The sequence below is a fragment of the Primulina eburnea genome, chromosome 15 (assembly GCF_022965805.1).
Source record: "Primulina eburnea isolate SZY01 chromosome 15, ASM2296580v1, whole genome shotgun sequence".
Classification (NCBI taxonomy): domain Eukaryota; kingdom Viridiplantae; phylum Streptophyta; class Magnoliopsida; order Lamiales; family Gesneriaceae; genus Primulina; species Primulina eburnea.
The window spans coordinates 34,480,437-34,498,682 of NC_133115.1; the positions used below are offsets into that span (position 1 = coordinate 34,480,437).

General features: G+C 40.9%; 1 protein-coding gene across 4 annotated transcripts; it reads right to left on the minus strand.

Annotated features, from left to right (window-relative positions):
* Positions 1 to 398: 398 nt before the first annotated feature.
* Positions 399 to 9,210, minus strand: LOC140813498 (ethylene receptor 1-like). Of its 4 annotated transcripts, none has more exons than XM_073171993.1 (7): positions 9,131 to 9,210; positions 6,688 to 7,626; positions 5,461 to 5,829; positions 5,066 to 5,332; positions 4,861 to 4,988; positions 4,584 to 4,781; positions 399 to 1,191 (listed from the first exon to the last, which is right to left on the minus strand). In XM_073171993.1, exons 2-7 carry the CDS (start codon positions 7,582 to 7,584, stop codon positions 834 to 836), a joined length of 2,217 nt encoding a protein of 738 aa, XP_073028094.1. In that variant the 5' UTR covers positions 7,585 to 7,626; positions 9,131 to 9,210; the 3' UTR covers positions 399 to 833. The 4 variants fall into 4 exon arrangements, with proteins under 4 accessions (XP_073028094.1, XP_073028092.1, XP_073028095.1 ...); XM_073171991.1 differs by lacking the exon at positions 9,131 to 9,210 and adding an exon at positions 8,563 to 8,753; XM_073171994.1 differs by lacking the exon at positions 9,131 to 9,210 and adding an exon at positions 8,563 to 8,751 and having other exon boundaries at positions 6,688 to 7,663.
* Positions 9,211 to 18,246: the final 9,036 nt, after the last annotated feature.

The following is an 18,246-nucleotide window of genomic DNA, read 5'->3' on the forward strand; positions in this document are numbered from 1 at the left end:
AAAAAATATGTTCTCAAATTTGATGTTTATCCAACAAACACGTATTTTTACAATTTTGACCTTATCATAATAATTGATTTTACTAAAACATCCTTACTAAATTACTCAAGTGTGTACAAAACAAGGACAAAGTTGACAATACACAATAAAAAACTTTGACCCTGGTTCACACTTTTATAATATGTATAGATATAGAAGATTATATCATTACTTGTGTTTATTTACACGTTTGTTGTTACGCAAGGGAGTTGGTCATTAATTAGTCAGAAAATCGACTTTGAACAAATTCTCCCGTCGGAACTCGGAAAATATATAATATATAGGGGCAGATTTTGAATACGACGCTAGTGAAAAAAAAAAAAAAAAGAAGCTCTCGAACTCGAACCAAGCTCCATCCGAAATACCAAGAAGGAAGCCATTGTTTTTTTAACTAAAAATGGGTTTGACTTGCAGCATGAATATTAGACAAAATAACAGTATTTACAGCCTTCTGAATAACAAACGAGGGAAAAAATAGAGTGAGTTAGGTAACTATAGATGGTAGGCCAGTCCGGTTTTCAGAACTTCCTCTATAATTTACGATAATATATTCTAAAACAGAATGCAACCGAGAAAATTACCAACTTATGATTCAAACAGACCATGTGCGGAATACAACCTCCGGACTACTGATCTCTCCCAAATTTTGTCGAAGTTTTATCATCTTCGAAAACCATACTTTATCCGACCAGTTAAACAATAGCAACATGGTCTCAGGCAGCAGTTCTGTCCCCATATATGATATATCCATTAAGCTCAATTACCTTGTTCACGAGTAAGCACTCGTGTTTGGTTTACTGAGATTCAAACAAAAATCCATGCTCGAGGAGCTCAGATAAGACGGTTCTCATTTTATCTACGGAAATAGGCTTTAACACGACTCCATCCATACCAACCCTTGAGCAGTTCTCTTTTGTCAACTTATGGGTGTTTCCTGTTAGTGCTATAATCAAATGTCTCTCATGACGTTTTGGGAATTTTTCACGAATCCTTTTAGCAACTTCAAAATGATCAGCACCTGGAATGCTTATGTCGAGGAACACCACCTTGTGTTCATAAGTAACGGCTTTGACACACTCATCTCCTGAACCAACAGCCAATACATCGCACCCTAGGTGCGTAAGGAGCCCCTTTGTTACCATACGGCCAACACTGCATAATGAAGAAACAACTTTAAAGTCAAATTTATTAACAACTATGACTCGTGCTATTATATTTCAAATCTTCTGTGCAGTTCATCGAGTATTCAACATAGTCAATAAAAACCAACAAGCCATGCACTTAGGTTCAACAACAGGCAAGGCACATTACTTGCACGTACGTGAAAATCTTTAATAAAGTGTGTGGTTTGAATATAAGGCACACAATTGCCATAAGACTCGATGTTTTTATTTAGCACAACCGCGCACTAGGCGTGCTTCTATATAAAAACAACACATACATGGGAGAGAGATGAGACCCAGTCCTCCTTAATACAAACAATACCATACAGCTTATTAGAGAGATGAGACCCAGTCCTTAATACAAACAATACCATACAACTTAGCCAAATAAGCATAAAAAAGCACATTAGTATTCTTATGTCTGGCGATTGACTTCCCCATCCTTAAAAGCTCGATGTTAAATGTAGAGTTTGTTTAATCCAAGTTGAGATGCAATGTGATAGTCCTTTATAGCATTAAACTGAAAAAAATTGTTTCCAAACTATTAAGGAAGTATATTATGTGCAATGTTGTGTAATTTTCCTATCCTCGTTCGTAGAAGGCATGTGCTCACTTGTGCTTAAGCTTCAAGTTTTCCTTGCACCTTCGATAACAATGATCCAGAATCATAAGAGGATTTCGACTAACCTGATGTATTTTGGAGGTGTGGCTAATATTGCCTTACTAACCCTACTCTTAACACTCCACGTGAACTTAAAAACACAAATCTGTTACGTCCAATGAAATAACAATGGCCAAGAACTCAACAACCACAATACCACTTAGCAACAATTCAAAGATCGCAACAATAACTGTAATCACACCAGACAATGCAAACAAATATGACCACTAGGATCCAACAAGATCCAAATTTTCCCTCTACAACAATGACAGTAACAATAATGGCAGATGTGACACAAACTTCAGCAATTTAACAGCAGCGAATAAGGTGGCAATGACCAATGGAATGGCAGGCAATGACGCCAAAACTATTGACGACAACGACAAAAGACATATCAATATGTTTAAGACAATAGAGCATAAAAATGAACTCGTAATCTCCGTGAGTGACGAGAACATACAGTTTCTCAACATATGCTTCATTAAGACCATGGTTCTAAAATTCGCTACACGCTAGTCGGGCGCCAGACTAGCGCCTAGAGCCTAGACCGCCTAGGCGAGGACTAGGCGTCGCTAGGCGGATTCCACGGTATTAAGAGACTTGTAATGGTTCTTAAACTAAATTTCAACACAAACTTTGTTAAAATCCAATTGACACCTGGTTCATTCATCTTGCTTAAGGCGGATCAGAATAATAGGCAATGCAAAAGAAATCAAAATAAAGAAAAAAATTATCTTTAGGGTCTGGTTCGATTTTCTTATGTGTACAGAAGTAAATAGACAAAGAAAATAAGACTGGCGTGTTAGGACAAGCGTAAGCCAACAAATCGTGATTTTAATTAGGCTCTCAATCCCAAAAAATTTAAAGCACAAGCCTATAATTCAATTTTATGTCATATTCTAGTTTAATTTGACTTTCAAAAATTAAAAGCCCAAAAAAAATTTCCCAAAAAAACTTTAAATGCCTAGACCCGACTAAGAGCGCTTAAGAGCGCCTAGGCGCCCTTGCCGCATAGGTTGGCCGCCTAGAACCTTTTCGGTATGGTCAAGTGACGCCTAGGAGGCCGTCTAGCCAGAGTTTTAGAACACTGATTGAGACTTGAATTGATTATTTTTTCCTAACTCGATAAATGTGCTCCTGTACAAGCTAAACTTGTCCAAACATAATGATTCAAAATTAGTGGTCCAATGCCATATGAAAATGTTTAGATAGGGTAAATTATATTAGTTTCAAAAGCAGTGTCCGTAAACGACACAACTTAAAAAAAATAAAACGTGTCTATCTTCTCTGAACTACATACCTGGCATAAAATAGCCAAAAATGCTTGCAGAAACAACCTATCTAAATATTCCACTATGTCAAAATGTACCACCCATAAAGGAAGGTAGAATTAATTTTAATAAATAACATAAAGAAACGTAACCAGTATTTATTGGAAAAGGCAACCCCAAATATTACTGTAGACTATGGAATAAGTTTCTTCAACTTGGGTTAGTTTAAAAGAAGAGAATATATTTTCACCATCACTATCATCAAATAAAGTATTTATTATGGTCAGCTGGTGCAAGATGCCTTTTTTACATATTGGATCACCCCAAGTAGCTATTTTAATTGTAGACAGGCCAACGGACAAAACTCACGTCTCTACCATGAGCCCAACGATTTTTTGGCCAAATTCCTTCATTTAGTCAAATTCGCGTTTTTTCAGTTTTTGGTAAATTTCTGTTATCTTAATGAATTGGCATATGAAAATTAAAATTTGATTCCGATTTGATTTCCATATTCATTAGGCAAGATAGTATCTTTTAATTAAGTACTTTCCGTTTTCTGGATTTTGATTATTATGAGTTTGTTCTATATACACAAGACATACTTTGATGTAGAGACAGGTTTTTTATTAAATAAAATTATTGCGAGTGTTTTCTCATTATTTTAAGATTTTCAGGCATGCTGTGTTAATCAACAAGTTGATCCTTGTTACTATACGCTTCTTCTACATCATATGGTAACATCATGAATAGCACATAACAAAGCACCGCCCAATAAACCCGTAAGTCCTATCATATGAAATGGGTGGGGCGTCAAATTAGGAAAATAGGTTTGAATAATTCGGAATTTGTACTTGCCTCTAGAGATGATGTGGTCTACCTTTTTGAAAAACGCCCTTTTCCACAATCAATGAATATCACCACAAGATTCGCAGCAAAAGACAATGGTGCGGTATGGAAGAAGACAATAGTGCGGTATGAAAGAAGATAGTAGAACAATGGTGACAAGATGTTGACACTTGGCTTGAGTAAGGTGACAGTCAGACAACAACAGGGGTATAATCAAGGGTACTCAAAACGATTGGTCTCCTAATATTTAATTTTCTACATTTCTTGAAACAAATGTAGGGCAACATCCTTAATTGTTAATTGGCTTATCCCATTTTTCCTTATGTTCATCATTCAATCACCAAACTTTCTGCAACATGAACTCCCATTGAGAATGTAAAAAGAAAAAAGAATTTTCCAGATTTCAAATACTCTGCGAACCAATTCAAGCCAAAGCAGATATTAATTCAACAAAAGGCAACCTTTAATTTATAGCCAGAGTTACTTGATGTTTATAAATCACTGCTTTACAAACGAATAGACCATATATTGCTCATAAATAAGACACAGACGGAAAAACATTACAACGACATGAATAAAAGGGAATTATAAACCATTACTGACCTGTTCTCATCCATCACTACTACTTTGAGACCAGAAAAAATTGGCTTAACATAAGTTTCTGGACTTTTAGGTACAAGCGAGTACTTGATCTCATTTGAGCGTCCAGGAAAACCAAGTTTAACAATGAAGATGGCAGTAGAACCTTTCCCAATACCTTCACTTTCAATCCAAATATGCCCTTCCATGAGATTAACAAACCTGATCAAAGAAACAGATCTAAGCTAATTTTGGAATCGTTTTAAAAATGTTTATGGCTCAGGAAATGTAGCAAGATTACCTCTTACTAATGGCCAGACCAAGTCCACTGCCATCAGAATTTTTGGAAGCTAAAGGTTGACTCTGCACAAATTTCCTGAATACCTTGGGAATATCTTGTGGGCTGATTCCCAAACCAGTATCTTTTACCTAAACCAAAATGGTAACAGTTGTGAGATGCTTGGAAGAACAAAAATAATCCTCCCATTCGGAAAAAGGGAACAAACCTGTACACGTAAATAGAAGTGGTTGTCACTCAGTACAGGTAAAAACTCTGGGGCTCGAGGATCTCTTAAAGCATCTGATTTTGCAAGAAAGGCAGAAATCGACACGCTACCCTCTTTTGAGAACTTTACAGCATTCCCAACAACATTCAAAAGTATTTGCATTAGCCGCTTTTCATCACCAACGGTATACTCAGGCAAATCTGAAGACAAACTCAATGTAACAAATAGCTTTTTCACAGATGCTATAGGCTTTATCAGGTTAAGGGCCTACAATAAGAAGCAGACATTCATTTAACCAAAGGAGAATGGGAAACAGAAATTAAATAAAAACTTGCTACTTCTAAAGACAAGGCAGTAGTTAAACAAACCCAACACAGCCAATATCATATTTTTACCTCTCTGAAGAGTGCATGCAGGTTAAAATTTCCTATCTCGAGTTGAAGGCTACCATCTTCAAGCCTTGAAAGATCCAAGACATCATTTATAAGTGTTGCTAAAAGGTTGCTGCTCTTGAGTATTGTTTCAACCATCAGGCGTTGCTCCGGTGTCAGCTCAGTCTCTTGTAGTAAGCTTGAGAGAGCAATTATTGCATGCATGGGAGTACTCATTTCATGATTCATGACAGCCAAGAAATCATTACGAGCACGGACAGCCATCTCTGCTTCTCTTCTCGCAAGATCAAGAGCAACGTTCTGTTCCATAAGAAGATCCCTAGCCCTCATTGACTCCTCCAAAATTGCAGCATGCGATAGAGCAACAGCAACCTGATTCCAGAATAAATCAAACACATAGGAAACTCCAAGCATCAAGAAATATGATAAGAGGGCTACTCAACTGTTCTGAATCAGGCAAGTGCAGAACGCAAGTTCTTCATTTTTATAACTTTCAGAGGCGTGTTCTAGTTTTCAGACGATTGGCACATCCTTTGAACCAGAATTTTTTTTTTGACAACTTAAGTCATAATTATACCCATAATTATGACATTATATTATACACAACCAAATTATCAGGGAATGTAGAATGAATTTCCGACAAACGAGAAACTTTGTTGAGATACCCTTTAAAGTTGTTAGACCAATACAACAAAGACTAAAAAGTCAGCCTGAAAAAGTAAGCATGCTGCTAATGGATCTGGATCTTGAGAAATGGCCCACTCTATTTCATAACAGCAATGCCAAACTAGGGTAGAAATAGAGAACAGAAAACTAAAAAAATACCATTTTGTTGCAGGACTTTCGGTGGGAAAAAATTCCACTAGCATTAAGATAATACTAAATGCAGCTACAAATACACAAGATCCCATTAGCCATTTTACCAACCTTCCAGTCATATATCTGTCATTCACTTAAGTTGTAATTTAAGAAAAGCGTGGCAGCCCCATTCGAATGGAAATTGGCAAAGAATGGGGCCCTGTAGTTTAATTCTTCATTTCAGTAGATTTAGCTCTCTAAATTCTAAGCACGACAGCATAAACAAAGCACAGACACATTCAATGCCAATATTTTTTATTCACATAAAGATAAAAACTATAAAAAAGATCCACACCCCAAATAAAGGAAGGCACAAAGAAAATATGTCCAAAATCTGAACGTAACTAGGAAAGAGATGTGGTGAATCCTAACCTGGTCCGCCACGACTTCAACAAGCTCCAGTTCATGGACACGCCATTGCCTTGCACTATCCGAGGGGAGCATTAAAACCATTAAAGCATAGCGTTTAGTTGAGAGCTCAGGCCAATCATGAATCTGGAAATTTGATAGATGTAGTAGGGGAACCCGCACGGCAACCACTTCCCCAGGCATGTGTTTTCCAGCACGTCGGAACCAGGCGACTGGAGAATTTGGAGAGATTTTTATGGCTCGATTAGCATTGAAAACTTGATTGATCACAGGATGCTGTATAGGCACAGTAAACCCAACTGGATTTTGGTGATGAAGTGTGTAGGAAAGTTGGAGCTCCAATCCTGTACGAGTTGGCATCCACAACGCACACTCTTCCAAAGCCAACGTTCTTCCCAGCTCAACAAATGTAGTCTTTAGAATGGTATGCCTGTCAAGAGTGCTTCTAATTTCATGAGTTAGCATTCTAACATGCCTACCAGTTTCTTCCTGTGATCGAATCAATCCCATTTCTCTATCTAGCTCTGCAGCCTTATTTTTCAAAAACAACTCCCTTGTTTTAACACTTAATAGATCAGGAATGATATGAACTAGCATAAGGGCAGTTGCACACGACACAGCAGCAGTCAAAACTTTTGCAGCGGTCATGACAATTGCCACGGTTCTTGTATGCATGGTAAATGTCCATAAATTAATTAAGTGTGTTGCCCCACAAAGAACAATGAATGCACCAAATTGCACAAGCACCCATCTATATGGAAATACAGCAGATTTTTTGACAAAGTAGATCAACTCCAAAGGAATTGAGAAATAAGCCAATGCAATGAAGAAATCTGAAATATACTGGTACTTCATCAACAATTCATCAGCCGGCCATTGCGGCTCCATGCAGCAATCCATGCTGTAAGAACCACCTGAGCTCCACTATTTGCGCCTACATCCCTGCATCAGTTAATCAAAAATGAATTCACAATCCCAGCTGCATCAAAAGTTATTATCTGATTATTAATTATCTGAAGAAAAAATATAAAGTTTTGATCCAACTGGAAGCATATTGATGGAAAAACAAACCATGATGAATAATAAAATAACTTTATAATATAATATCTTGACATATCTTTTGCAGTGAGGCATATTTCTATTTTGCACTCACATGGTTCCCAGATAAAAAAAAATCCATGATTATCTATAAATTGAAAATGCATCAAACAAAGTTCAATGAAAGGGGAAAAAACAAACTTCAAATCTTTTGAGACAAAAAATACTCTATTAACCTATCTATGGGGCACATTGCTGACCAACAAATATTATTACAGGCACTGAATCTAAATGATATTAGCAAGACAATGGCGGCTTTCAACCTTTAAGAACAAAATTTGTTCAAAGATCACTTGAAAAGTCGATGCCCTTTCCCGGATACAAGATTGCGCATCTCCAAGAAAAAGGCACGCCACTAGTTAGCGAATTCCGTTATATAAAAAAATTTCCCGAAAATTATTGATTCACTCTGATGGATTACGCGTGACAGCTAATCATATAATTTTAGCATTTTCTTGAAGAGATTATCACTTACTTGAAGATGGTTTATTCGACTACCCCCAGACAACCCAAAAAAAAAAGCATCTCAATACGACTCTTCAATATTCATATACAGCTTGCCCCAGCAAATATATCATCATATAACCTGATAAAACTGCGAATTTTGCCCAAAGAACAAAACTTTAACTGAACCCCGTTCAAAGAACGATTTTTTGCATAGTCAATCAGATCCCGTGAAGCGACCAACAAATTTTGAAATTACTACTCTCAAAATATCATGTATAGAGGAAACGAGAGGAACTGAAAAATTAAAATTGGAAAAAAGTAAGAAGAAATTACCCAACATTTAGACAAGCAAAATATTACTGGAGCTGAAGTTCAACAGAAAAACGAAGCACGACGCTTTCCCATTGGCTTGATTAATTATATATATTACATCAATATCATAGATTATATTACATTAATGAAATCATATGAGCGTGAAGCTTTTCTGTGATGACTTTGTTTTAAACAAGATGGGGCCTAGAGAAAGAAAGTGTCCGGGTACCGATGTATTCTGGAGGAAAAAATAACATTACAGGACTGTGAATTTTTCACATCACGGTCATGGATCCCAAAAGGTAAGTAAACCGTCAACATCAAGCAAGTCAAAGCCAGTAGGTTAAATAAAGGGCATTCAGTCACAAGATAAAACTATATTCGGCAAATATTGGATTTTTTTTGAAGGAATAAGGCATTATATTATCTTCTCATAAAGTCATGGTTTATAAAAGAGCTCAAAAACAAAAGGCAAAAATATACACAATCTTCTGATGCTTCAGACGATAAACCAAAAGATGTTAAAACGTGAAATTAGCCAATCGTTTACGATATTGTACAAAAAAAAGAGAAGTCTTGACTACCATACCGATAGATGATGTTAACATCAGTAGGTTCAGTTGCCCAATACAAGCTGGAATCGAGCTTCAAAACTCCCAAAGTGAAGGTGATACCCTTGTAAGAGCCCGGGTTATGGATGACCCGGAATATCAAATGGATTCCCAAATCCGAGTAAGTCTGCAGGTGGATTCTTCTGGAGCCGGGCAGGTGCAAGCCCATGCTCTACTCTCCGGGCAGTCATAGGCCCGGGCTCTTGTATAAATCTCCAGGGAGGCATTCTACCCGGTCACCTCGATATGAGCACCGCACTCGAGTATACTAGCAGAATAGGATGTGGGCGACTGTCTCATCTCTGACACCGTGCCGATGAGTTGACATGTCAGAATATAGGGTGTGCTCAGCCGTCCTACTATAATTAGTAGCTAGGTAGCACGGAGATCGAGGTCATCATTACTTTTTCTACTATAAATATCAGGTTATCTCTTTACATTTACATGGATTCATTCATTCACACCAATATCACAGCCATCACTTGGCTACATTGGTTTTCTTGCTTGAGTACCCTGCTGACTTAAGCATCGGAGTGGTCACGCCGGACACCCCTCCGGCGCCCATTCACGAGTTCCTTTCATTGTGTGCAGGTTACAGCTGAAGCCATATTACGGAGATATATCTCATTGCTCTTATTCCCATCATTATATTGATAGCAGATCCGGTGGAGCTCCCGACCCGGCTCGTCCATTTCACCAGGATCGCATCATTGGCGCCGTCTGTGGGAAACTTGAGCTCAAGACGTAGATATGGTTTCCATTCGAAGCAAGTCCGACCTTGCTCGGCACCACAGTAAGCCCAACTCTCCTTGGCAAACATAGAAGTCCGACCTTGCTCGGCACCACAGTAAGCCCAACTCTCCTTGGCAAACATAGAAGTCCGACCAGCTCGGCATTCAGATCTTATATGTGGATTTTATATGAGCTCGAAGCTCAGCAGCTATTCCGGATTGACGTGGAAGAGTATTTGCTATGTACTCAGTAGCATACAGCTGTAGTCTAGCTCAACTAGAGAATTTCACTCTACCGAAAATGAATTCGGATTCAGTATTTCCAGGTTAGTGATTTGGTTTTTAATAAAACTAATATAGCAGGAGAAACAAAATCTTTTAAGTCCAGGAGATAGGAGGACCCGGCACTCATATTCAAAGTCCGGGAGATACTAGGCCCCGGCACTCATATTCAGAGCCCGGGAGGTATGAGGCCCCGGCATCCGGCACTATATCTTAAGTCTGGGAGGTATGAGGCCTCGGCACATTATATTAAGTCCAGGGATCCGTAACCTGGCTCGGGGCTCCGCACCTCGACTATTCCCAAGTCCCGGGACTGCTCCCCGGCCCAAGGCTCCGCACCTTGGTTATTGATAAGCCCAGGGCACTACACCCTGGCTCGGGGCTCCGTACCTCGACCATTTACGAAGGCCAGGGCTCCGCACCCTGGTTATCTATTAAGTCCAGGGATCCGTACCCTGGCTCGGGGCTCCGTACCCCGACCATTCATGAAGGCCCAGGCTTCGCGCCTTGGTTATTTATAAGCCCAGGGTTCTCAAACCTGGCTCGGGGCTCCGTACCTCGACCATTTATGAAGGCCAGGGCTCCGCACCCTGGTTATCTATTAAGTCCAGGGATCCGTACCCTGGCTCGGGGCTCCGTACCTCGACCATTCATGAAGGCCCAGGCTTCGCGCCTTGGTTATTTATAAGCCCAGGGTTCTCAAACCTGGCTCGGGGCTTCGTACCTCGACCATTTATGAAGGCCAGGGCTCCGCACCCTGGTTATCTATTAAGTCCAGGGATCCGTACCCTGGCTCGGGGCTCCGCACCTCGACCATTCATGAAGGCCCAGGCTCCGCGCCTTGGTTATTTATAAGCCCAGGGTTCTCAAACCTGGCTCGGGGCTCCGTACCTCGACCATTGATGAAGGCCAGGGCTCCGCACCCTGGTTATCTATTAAGTCCAGGGATCCGAACCCTGGCTCGGGGCTCCGTACCTCGACCATTTATGAAGGCCAGGGCTCCGCACCCTAGTTATCTATTAAGTCCAGGGATCCGTACCCTGGCTCGGGGCTCCGTACCTCGACCATTTATGAAGGCCAGGGCTCCGCACCCTGGTTATCTATTAAGTCCAGGGATCCGTACCCTGGCTCGGGGCTCCGTACCTCGACCATTTATGAAGGCCAGGGCTCCGCACCCTGGTTATCTATTAAGTCCAGGGATCCGTACCCTGGCTCGGGGCTCCGTACCTCGACCATTTATGAAGGCCAGGGCTCGCACCCTGGTTATCTATTAAGTCCAGGGATACGTACCCTGGCTCGGGGCTCCGTACCTCGACCATTCATGAAGCCCAGGCTCCGCGCCTTGGATATTTATAAGCCCAGGGTTCTCAAACCTGGCTCGGGGCTCCGTACCTCGACCATTCATGAAGGCCAGGCTCCGCGCCTTGGTTATTTATAAGCCCAGGGTTCTCAAACCTGGCTCGGGGCTCCGCACCTCGACCATTCCCAAGTCTCGGGACCTGCTCCCCGGCCCAAGGATCCGCACCTTGGTTATTCAGTAAGTCCGAGAGGCACGAGGCCCCGGCATCTTATCTCAAGTCCATGAGACACGATACTCCGGCATTTCTTCTCATTTCTGGGAGACATGAAGCCCCCGATGCTTTTATAGAACAAAATTGATTGTCTCTTTGGGAATCCAAGCATGACTGATCGGGACAGCGAGTATGACTCTAGCACGACTATTTAAGGGATGTGTGATGATACCCTTGTAAGAGCCCGGGTCATGGATGACCCGGAATATCAAATGGATTCCCAAATCCGAGTAAGTCTGCAGGTGGATTCTTCTGGAGCCGGACAGGTGCAAGCCCATGCTCTACTCTCCGGCCAGTCATAGGCCCGGGCTCTTGTATAAATCTCCAGGGAGGCATTCTACCCGGTCACCTCGATATGAGCACCGCACTCGAGTATACTAGCAGAATAGGATGTGGGCGACTGTCCCATCTCTGACACCGTGCCGATGAGTTGACATGTCAGAATATAGGGTGTGCTCAGCCGTCCTACTATAATTAGTAGCTAGGTAGCACGGAGAACGAGGTCATCATTACTTTTTCTACTATAAATATCAGGTTCTCTCTTTACATTTACATGGATTCATTCATTCACACCAATATCACAGCCATCACTTGGCTACATTGGTTTTCTTGCTTGAGTACCCTGCTGACTTAAGCATCGGAGTGGTCACGCCGGACACCCCTCCGGCGCCCATTCACGAGTTCCTTTCATTGTGTGCAGGTTACAGCTGAAGCCATATTACGGAGATATATCTCATTGCTCTTATTCCCATCATTATATTGATAGCAGATCCGGTGGAGCTCCCGACCCGGCTCGTCCATTTCACCAGGATCGCATCATTGGCGCCGTCTGTGGGAAACTTGAGCTCAAGACGTAGATATGGTTTCCATTCGAAGCAAGTCCGACCTTGCTCGGCACCACAGTAAGCCCAACTCTCCTTGGCAAACATAGAAGTCCGACCAGCTCGGCATTCAGATCTTATATGTGGATTTTATATGGGGTCAAAGCTCAGCAGCTATTCTGGATTGGCGTGGAAGAGCATTTGCAATGCACTCAGTAGCATACAGCTGTGAGAAACAAAATCTTTTAAGTCCAGGAGATAGGAGGACCCGGCACTCATATTCAAAGTCCGGGAGATACTAGGCCCCGGCACTCATATTCAGAGCTCGGGAGGTATGAGGCCCCGGCATCCGGCACTATATCTTAAGTCTGGGAGGTATGAGGCCTCGGCACATTATATTAAGTCCAGGGATCCGTAACCTGGCTCGGGGCTCCGCACCTCGACTATTCCCAAGTCCCGGGACCTGCTCCCCGGCCCAAGGCTCCGCACCTTGGTTATTGATAAGCCCAGGGCACTACACCCTGGCTCGGGGCTCCGTACCTCGACCATTTACGAAGGCCAGGGCTCCGCACCCTGGTTATCTATTAAGTCCAGGGATCCGTACCCTGGCTCGGGGCTCCGTATCCCGACCATTCATGAAGGCCCAGGCTCCGCGCCTTGGTTATTTATAAGCCCAGGGTTCTCAAACCTGGCTCGGGGCTCCGTACCTCGACCATTTATGAAGGCCAGGGCTCCGCACCCTGGTTATCTATTAAGTCCAGGGATCCGTACCCTGGCTCGGGGCTCCGTACCTCGACCATTCATGAAGGCCCAGGCTTCGCGCCTTGGTTATTTATAAGCCCAGGGTTCTCAAACCTGGCTCGGGGCTTCGTACCTCGACCATTTATGAAGGCCAGGGCTCCGCACCCTGGTTATCTATTAAGTCCAGGGATCCGTACCCTGGCTCGGGGCTCCGTACCTCGACCATTCATGAAGGCCCAGGCTCCGCGCCTTGGTTATTTATAAGTCCAGGGTTCTCAAACCTGGCTCGGGGCTTCGTACCTCGACCATTGATGAAGGCCAGAGCTCCGCACCCTGGTTATCTATTAAGTCCAGGGATCCGAACCCTGGCTCGGGGCTCCGTACCTCGACCATTTATGAAGGCCAGGGCTCCGCACCCTGGTTATCTATTAAGTCCAGGGATCCGTACCCTGGCTCGGGGCTCCGTACCTCGACCATTTATGAAGGCCAGGGCTCCGCACCCTGGTTATCTATTAAGTCCAGGGATCCGTACCCTGGCTCGGGGCTCCGTACCTCGACCATTTATGAAGGCCAGGGCTCGCACCCTGGTTATCTATTAAGTCCAGGGATACGTACCCTGGCTCGGGGCTCCGTACCTCGACCATTCATGAAGCCCAGGCTCCGCGCCTTGGATATTTATAAGCCCAGGGTTCTCAAACCTGGCTCGGGGCTCCGTACCTCGACCATTCATGAAGGCCCAGGCTCCGCGCCTTGGTTATTTATAAGCCCAGGGTTCTCAAACCTGGCTCGGGGCTCCGCACCTCGACCATTCCCAAGTCTCGGGACCTGCTCCCCGGCCCAAGGCTCCGCACCTTGGTTATTCAGTAAGTCCGAGAGGCACGAGGCCCCGGCATCTTATCTCAAGTCCATGAGACACGATACTCCGGCATTTCTTCTCATTTCTGGGAGACATGAAGCCCCCGATGCTTTTATAGAACAAAATTGATTGTCTCTTTGGGAATCCAAGCATGACTGATCGGGACAGCGAGTATGACTCTAGCCCGACTATTTAAGGGATGTGTGATGATACCCTTGTAAGAGCCCGGGTCATGGATGACCCGGAATATCAAATGGATTCCCAAATCCGAGTAAGTCTGCAGGTGGATTCTTCTGGAGCCGGGCAGGTGCAAGCCCATGCTCTACTCTCCGGGCAGTAATAGGCCCGGGCTCTTGTATAAATCTCCAGGGAGGCATTCTACCCGGTCACCTCGATATGAGCACCGCACTCGAGTATACTAGCAGAATAGGATGTGGGCGACTGTCCCATCTCTGACACCGTGCCGATGAGTTGACATGTCAGAATATAGGGTGTGCTCAGCCGTCCTACTATAATTAGTAGCTAAGTAGCACGGAGAACGAGGTCATCATTACTTTTTCTACTATAAATATCAGGTTCTCTCTTTACATTTACATGGATTCATTCATTCACACCAATATCACAGCCATCACTTGGCTACATTGGTTTTCTTGCTTGAGTACCCTGCTGACTTAAGCATCGGAGTGGTCACGCCGGACACCCCTCCGGCGCTCATTCACGAGTTCCTTTCATTGTGTGCAGGTTACAGCTGAAGCCATATTACGGAGATATATCTCATTGCTCTTATTCCCATCATTATATTGATAGCAGATCCGGTGGAGCTCCCGACCCGACTCGTCCATTTCACCAGGATCGCATCAGAAGGTATATCGAGTGGGCAAAATTACTAACAATTAGTACCCTGAAAAACTCGAACCAAGGATCTGTAATGGAGTTGAAAACTCCTAAAAAAACGAAGCAAAACTGATTTTTCCCAAATCGCTGCTGGAAAACACGAGCCCGCGGTCACGGCCGGTTTGGTTGGGAATATTCCTAGGGCTCGAATACACACCACTCACGGCATCACTCGCATCAGAATAAAATGAACCGGGCTTGAGAAGTTGGACGTGATACTCTTTTACTAGCGCATCGATCCAATGCTTCTGTAAATCTTGATAAGTTATTATATTTTTCAAGGGGACAAGTGATTTTTTATAGTTTCATAAATTATTTATAATTATATTAGATTTTTTTTATTTTTTTACTTTCAAATCAGTGTTTTTTCTAAATAATTTTTTTAGAAATAAAATTTGCATGAAATAAATGATAAATTAACTAATATTAAGACATTGGATCAAAAAACAAATATAGAGTAAAATGACTTCATCATTTTAGTATTGCCCTAATCTGATTCAATGTTTATTTAATGAACTAACAAAAAAACTTGTGATTTCGAAGTATTACAAATATATTTCAATGAAAATGTTGCTATAAATAAAAATTAAATATATTCTCATATACTATCATATAAAAAATAATTGGTTGTCACGAGGGTTTGGATGGATGAACTTGGATTTAAGGGAAATTTGAAATGACTACATATTGAGCCATGTTCTCATCGCTCCTACTTAATGGTTAGATTTGAAACAATTTTGTCTTTTCTATATTAATATATCTCTAGAGTCAATAATTTGATACGAAGAACTACTAAACTTACTCATGCTGCTCTTCAACTTTATGTTGAGGTCTATCATGTAGAGATGCTCAAATTGGACCAGTGATCGATTTATAGGTTTCGTCGTAAACCTAATTGATTATTTCCAATTATATAAATAAAAAATTCAAACTGCACTCAAAAGTACGACATTTCTCAGTTTTATTGAATCTAAAATTCACTCCAATAACTCAAAATATAACTAGCTGATATTTAAATCCATCGTCAAATGAATTTTGACAAACAAACAATATAACTAGTTGATATTTTAATCCATCGTCAAATGAATTTTGACAAACAAACAATAGATGAAGATTTGAAACTTTATCTTCGAATCAATCCATAATTCAACTTTCACTATATATCAATGTTAAAATAAGTGGCAATGGTTAGAATAATTGGGAAAGTGGTAAAGTCCAATCAACCAACCAACCTACCAAAGAAATAACGGAATAAGTATATGTATGGAGGGTCAATTAACACGTTTTAATCAAGGGGTTACGCGCCTTTATATCACATGAATGATCGGAATTCATATCTAACCCTTTATGTTGCCGTTCGTTTAATTGGACCCTTACATATTTGTTATTTAGGACATCTTCGTTATCTAATCTTGCGATTTCTTCGTCTGACCAGCTGACCATATTACATTGTATTATGTTCTGTTTGAGCGTGAAATTCGTCGTAAATTTATTTGAAATTTATAAAACCAACAAAAAAAAATGCTTCGATTAATACAATAGTGAATCGATCATCCAAATAACTTTTATGTTGCATTTATTTTAGTTGGTAAGATAAATTTGTTTAATGGAATTTCAAATTTTTATCTCATGGTAATTTAATATTAATCATAATTGATTTCAAATTTCACCCGATATTACTACTAACCATTTGTCTCAGTGGTATGTTATGATCACAAAATTGAGAATGTATCAATCAGTTCGAGATTCCTTCACCTCGTTATTCAAAATAATAAAATAACATCAACATTTCATATCAAACTATTTTATCTAAATCAAATATTTTCATCCACACCTAACCATAAGAAATTTGAGAGCATAGATGATTTCGAATCCATCAACTACAAAGTTATCTATAAAAAATTTGTCTGATTTCTTGTTAATATCGTTGATTCAATATAAGGTAAAAAAACAAATCGTTGAGAGATTGTCACAGTTAATATTTGGTTGTGTTTATAATATTACAAAGGTTGCAGGGGCCTATCCATGAATTGGTCGTGTTCTTGGCATCATGCATCCCTCGTATTAGAGTTGTTAGATTTGATATAGCGGTTTAGCTCGTGTCGGACACCTTCTGTTAAATATCCCACATCGGTTAGATAATTAACTTTTGAGTGGTATATATAGAATTGGACAATCCTCCCCTCTTGAGCTAGCTTTTGGGGTTGAGTTAGGTCCAAGTTCCAATCTTAACATGGTATTAGAGCCCGGGTTCCACCGTTATGTGTTGTTGGACTGCCTATAATTAGGCCACCCGTTCTGCCCATAATTGGGTCATTTGTAAACTCTACGCTCCAGATGTTCATTCATGGGCGTGAGAGGGGTGTGTTAAATGTCCCACATCGGTTAGATAATTAACCTTTGAGTGATATATATGGAATTGGACAATCCTCCCCCCTTGAGCTAGCTTTTGGGGTTGAGTTAGGTCCAAGTTCCAATTTTAACACCTTCCTCACCCTCGATTGATTTGACATGGTATAGCTTGAATCTTGACAAATAATAAACACACAAAACAATAACTCGGGAATGAAAGTCATAAACTTTCTATGTGAGACAAATTTCTTTTTTTTTCTTCTACATATATTAATTGGGCTTAATCAGCAACTTTAAATAATTAATTTATCATTCACTTAATATTGGTTTGGAGCAAATTATTATTCTAAACTATCTACTCAGAATGTTGATTTCGATTTTCAAGTAAATTTTCACTTTTATTGGAGGCATAACACTATTCGACCAACTGGCAAGATCATCCAATCATCTTTTATTAATACATGTAATCTTCGAAATAATATTGCCTACAATCGGACGAGCATAACCTTTTTTCTGTAAATAAAGATACTTCTCAACAGATACAGATATCTGCTGATCGATTTTTGGCTTCAAAACTCTTATGAGACGGTCTCACGAATCTTATCTGTGAGACAGATCAACCATATCGATATCACAATGAAAAGTAATACTTTTAGCATAAAAAGTAATATTTTTTTATGGATGACCCAAATAAGAAATCCGTCTCACAAAATACGACCTATGAGACCGTCTCACACAAGTTTTTGCCAAAAAACAAAATCACTCGTCTCATTGTAATATAAAAAAATAATGGATAGCCGGGAAAGGAGGGCATTTAAAATTAATTGCCTTTTCTGAATTATTATC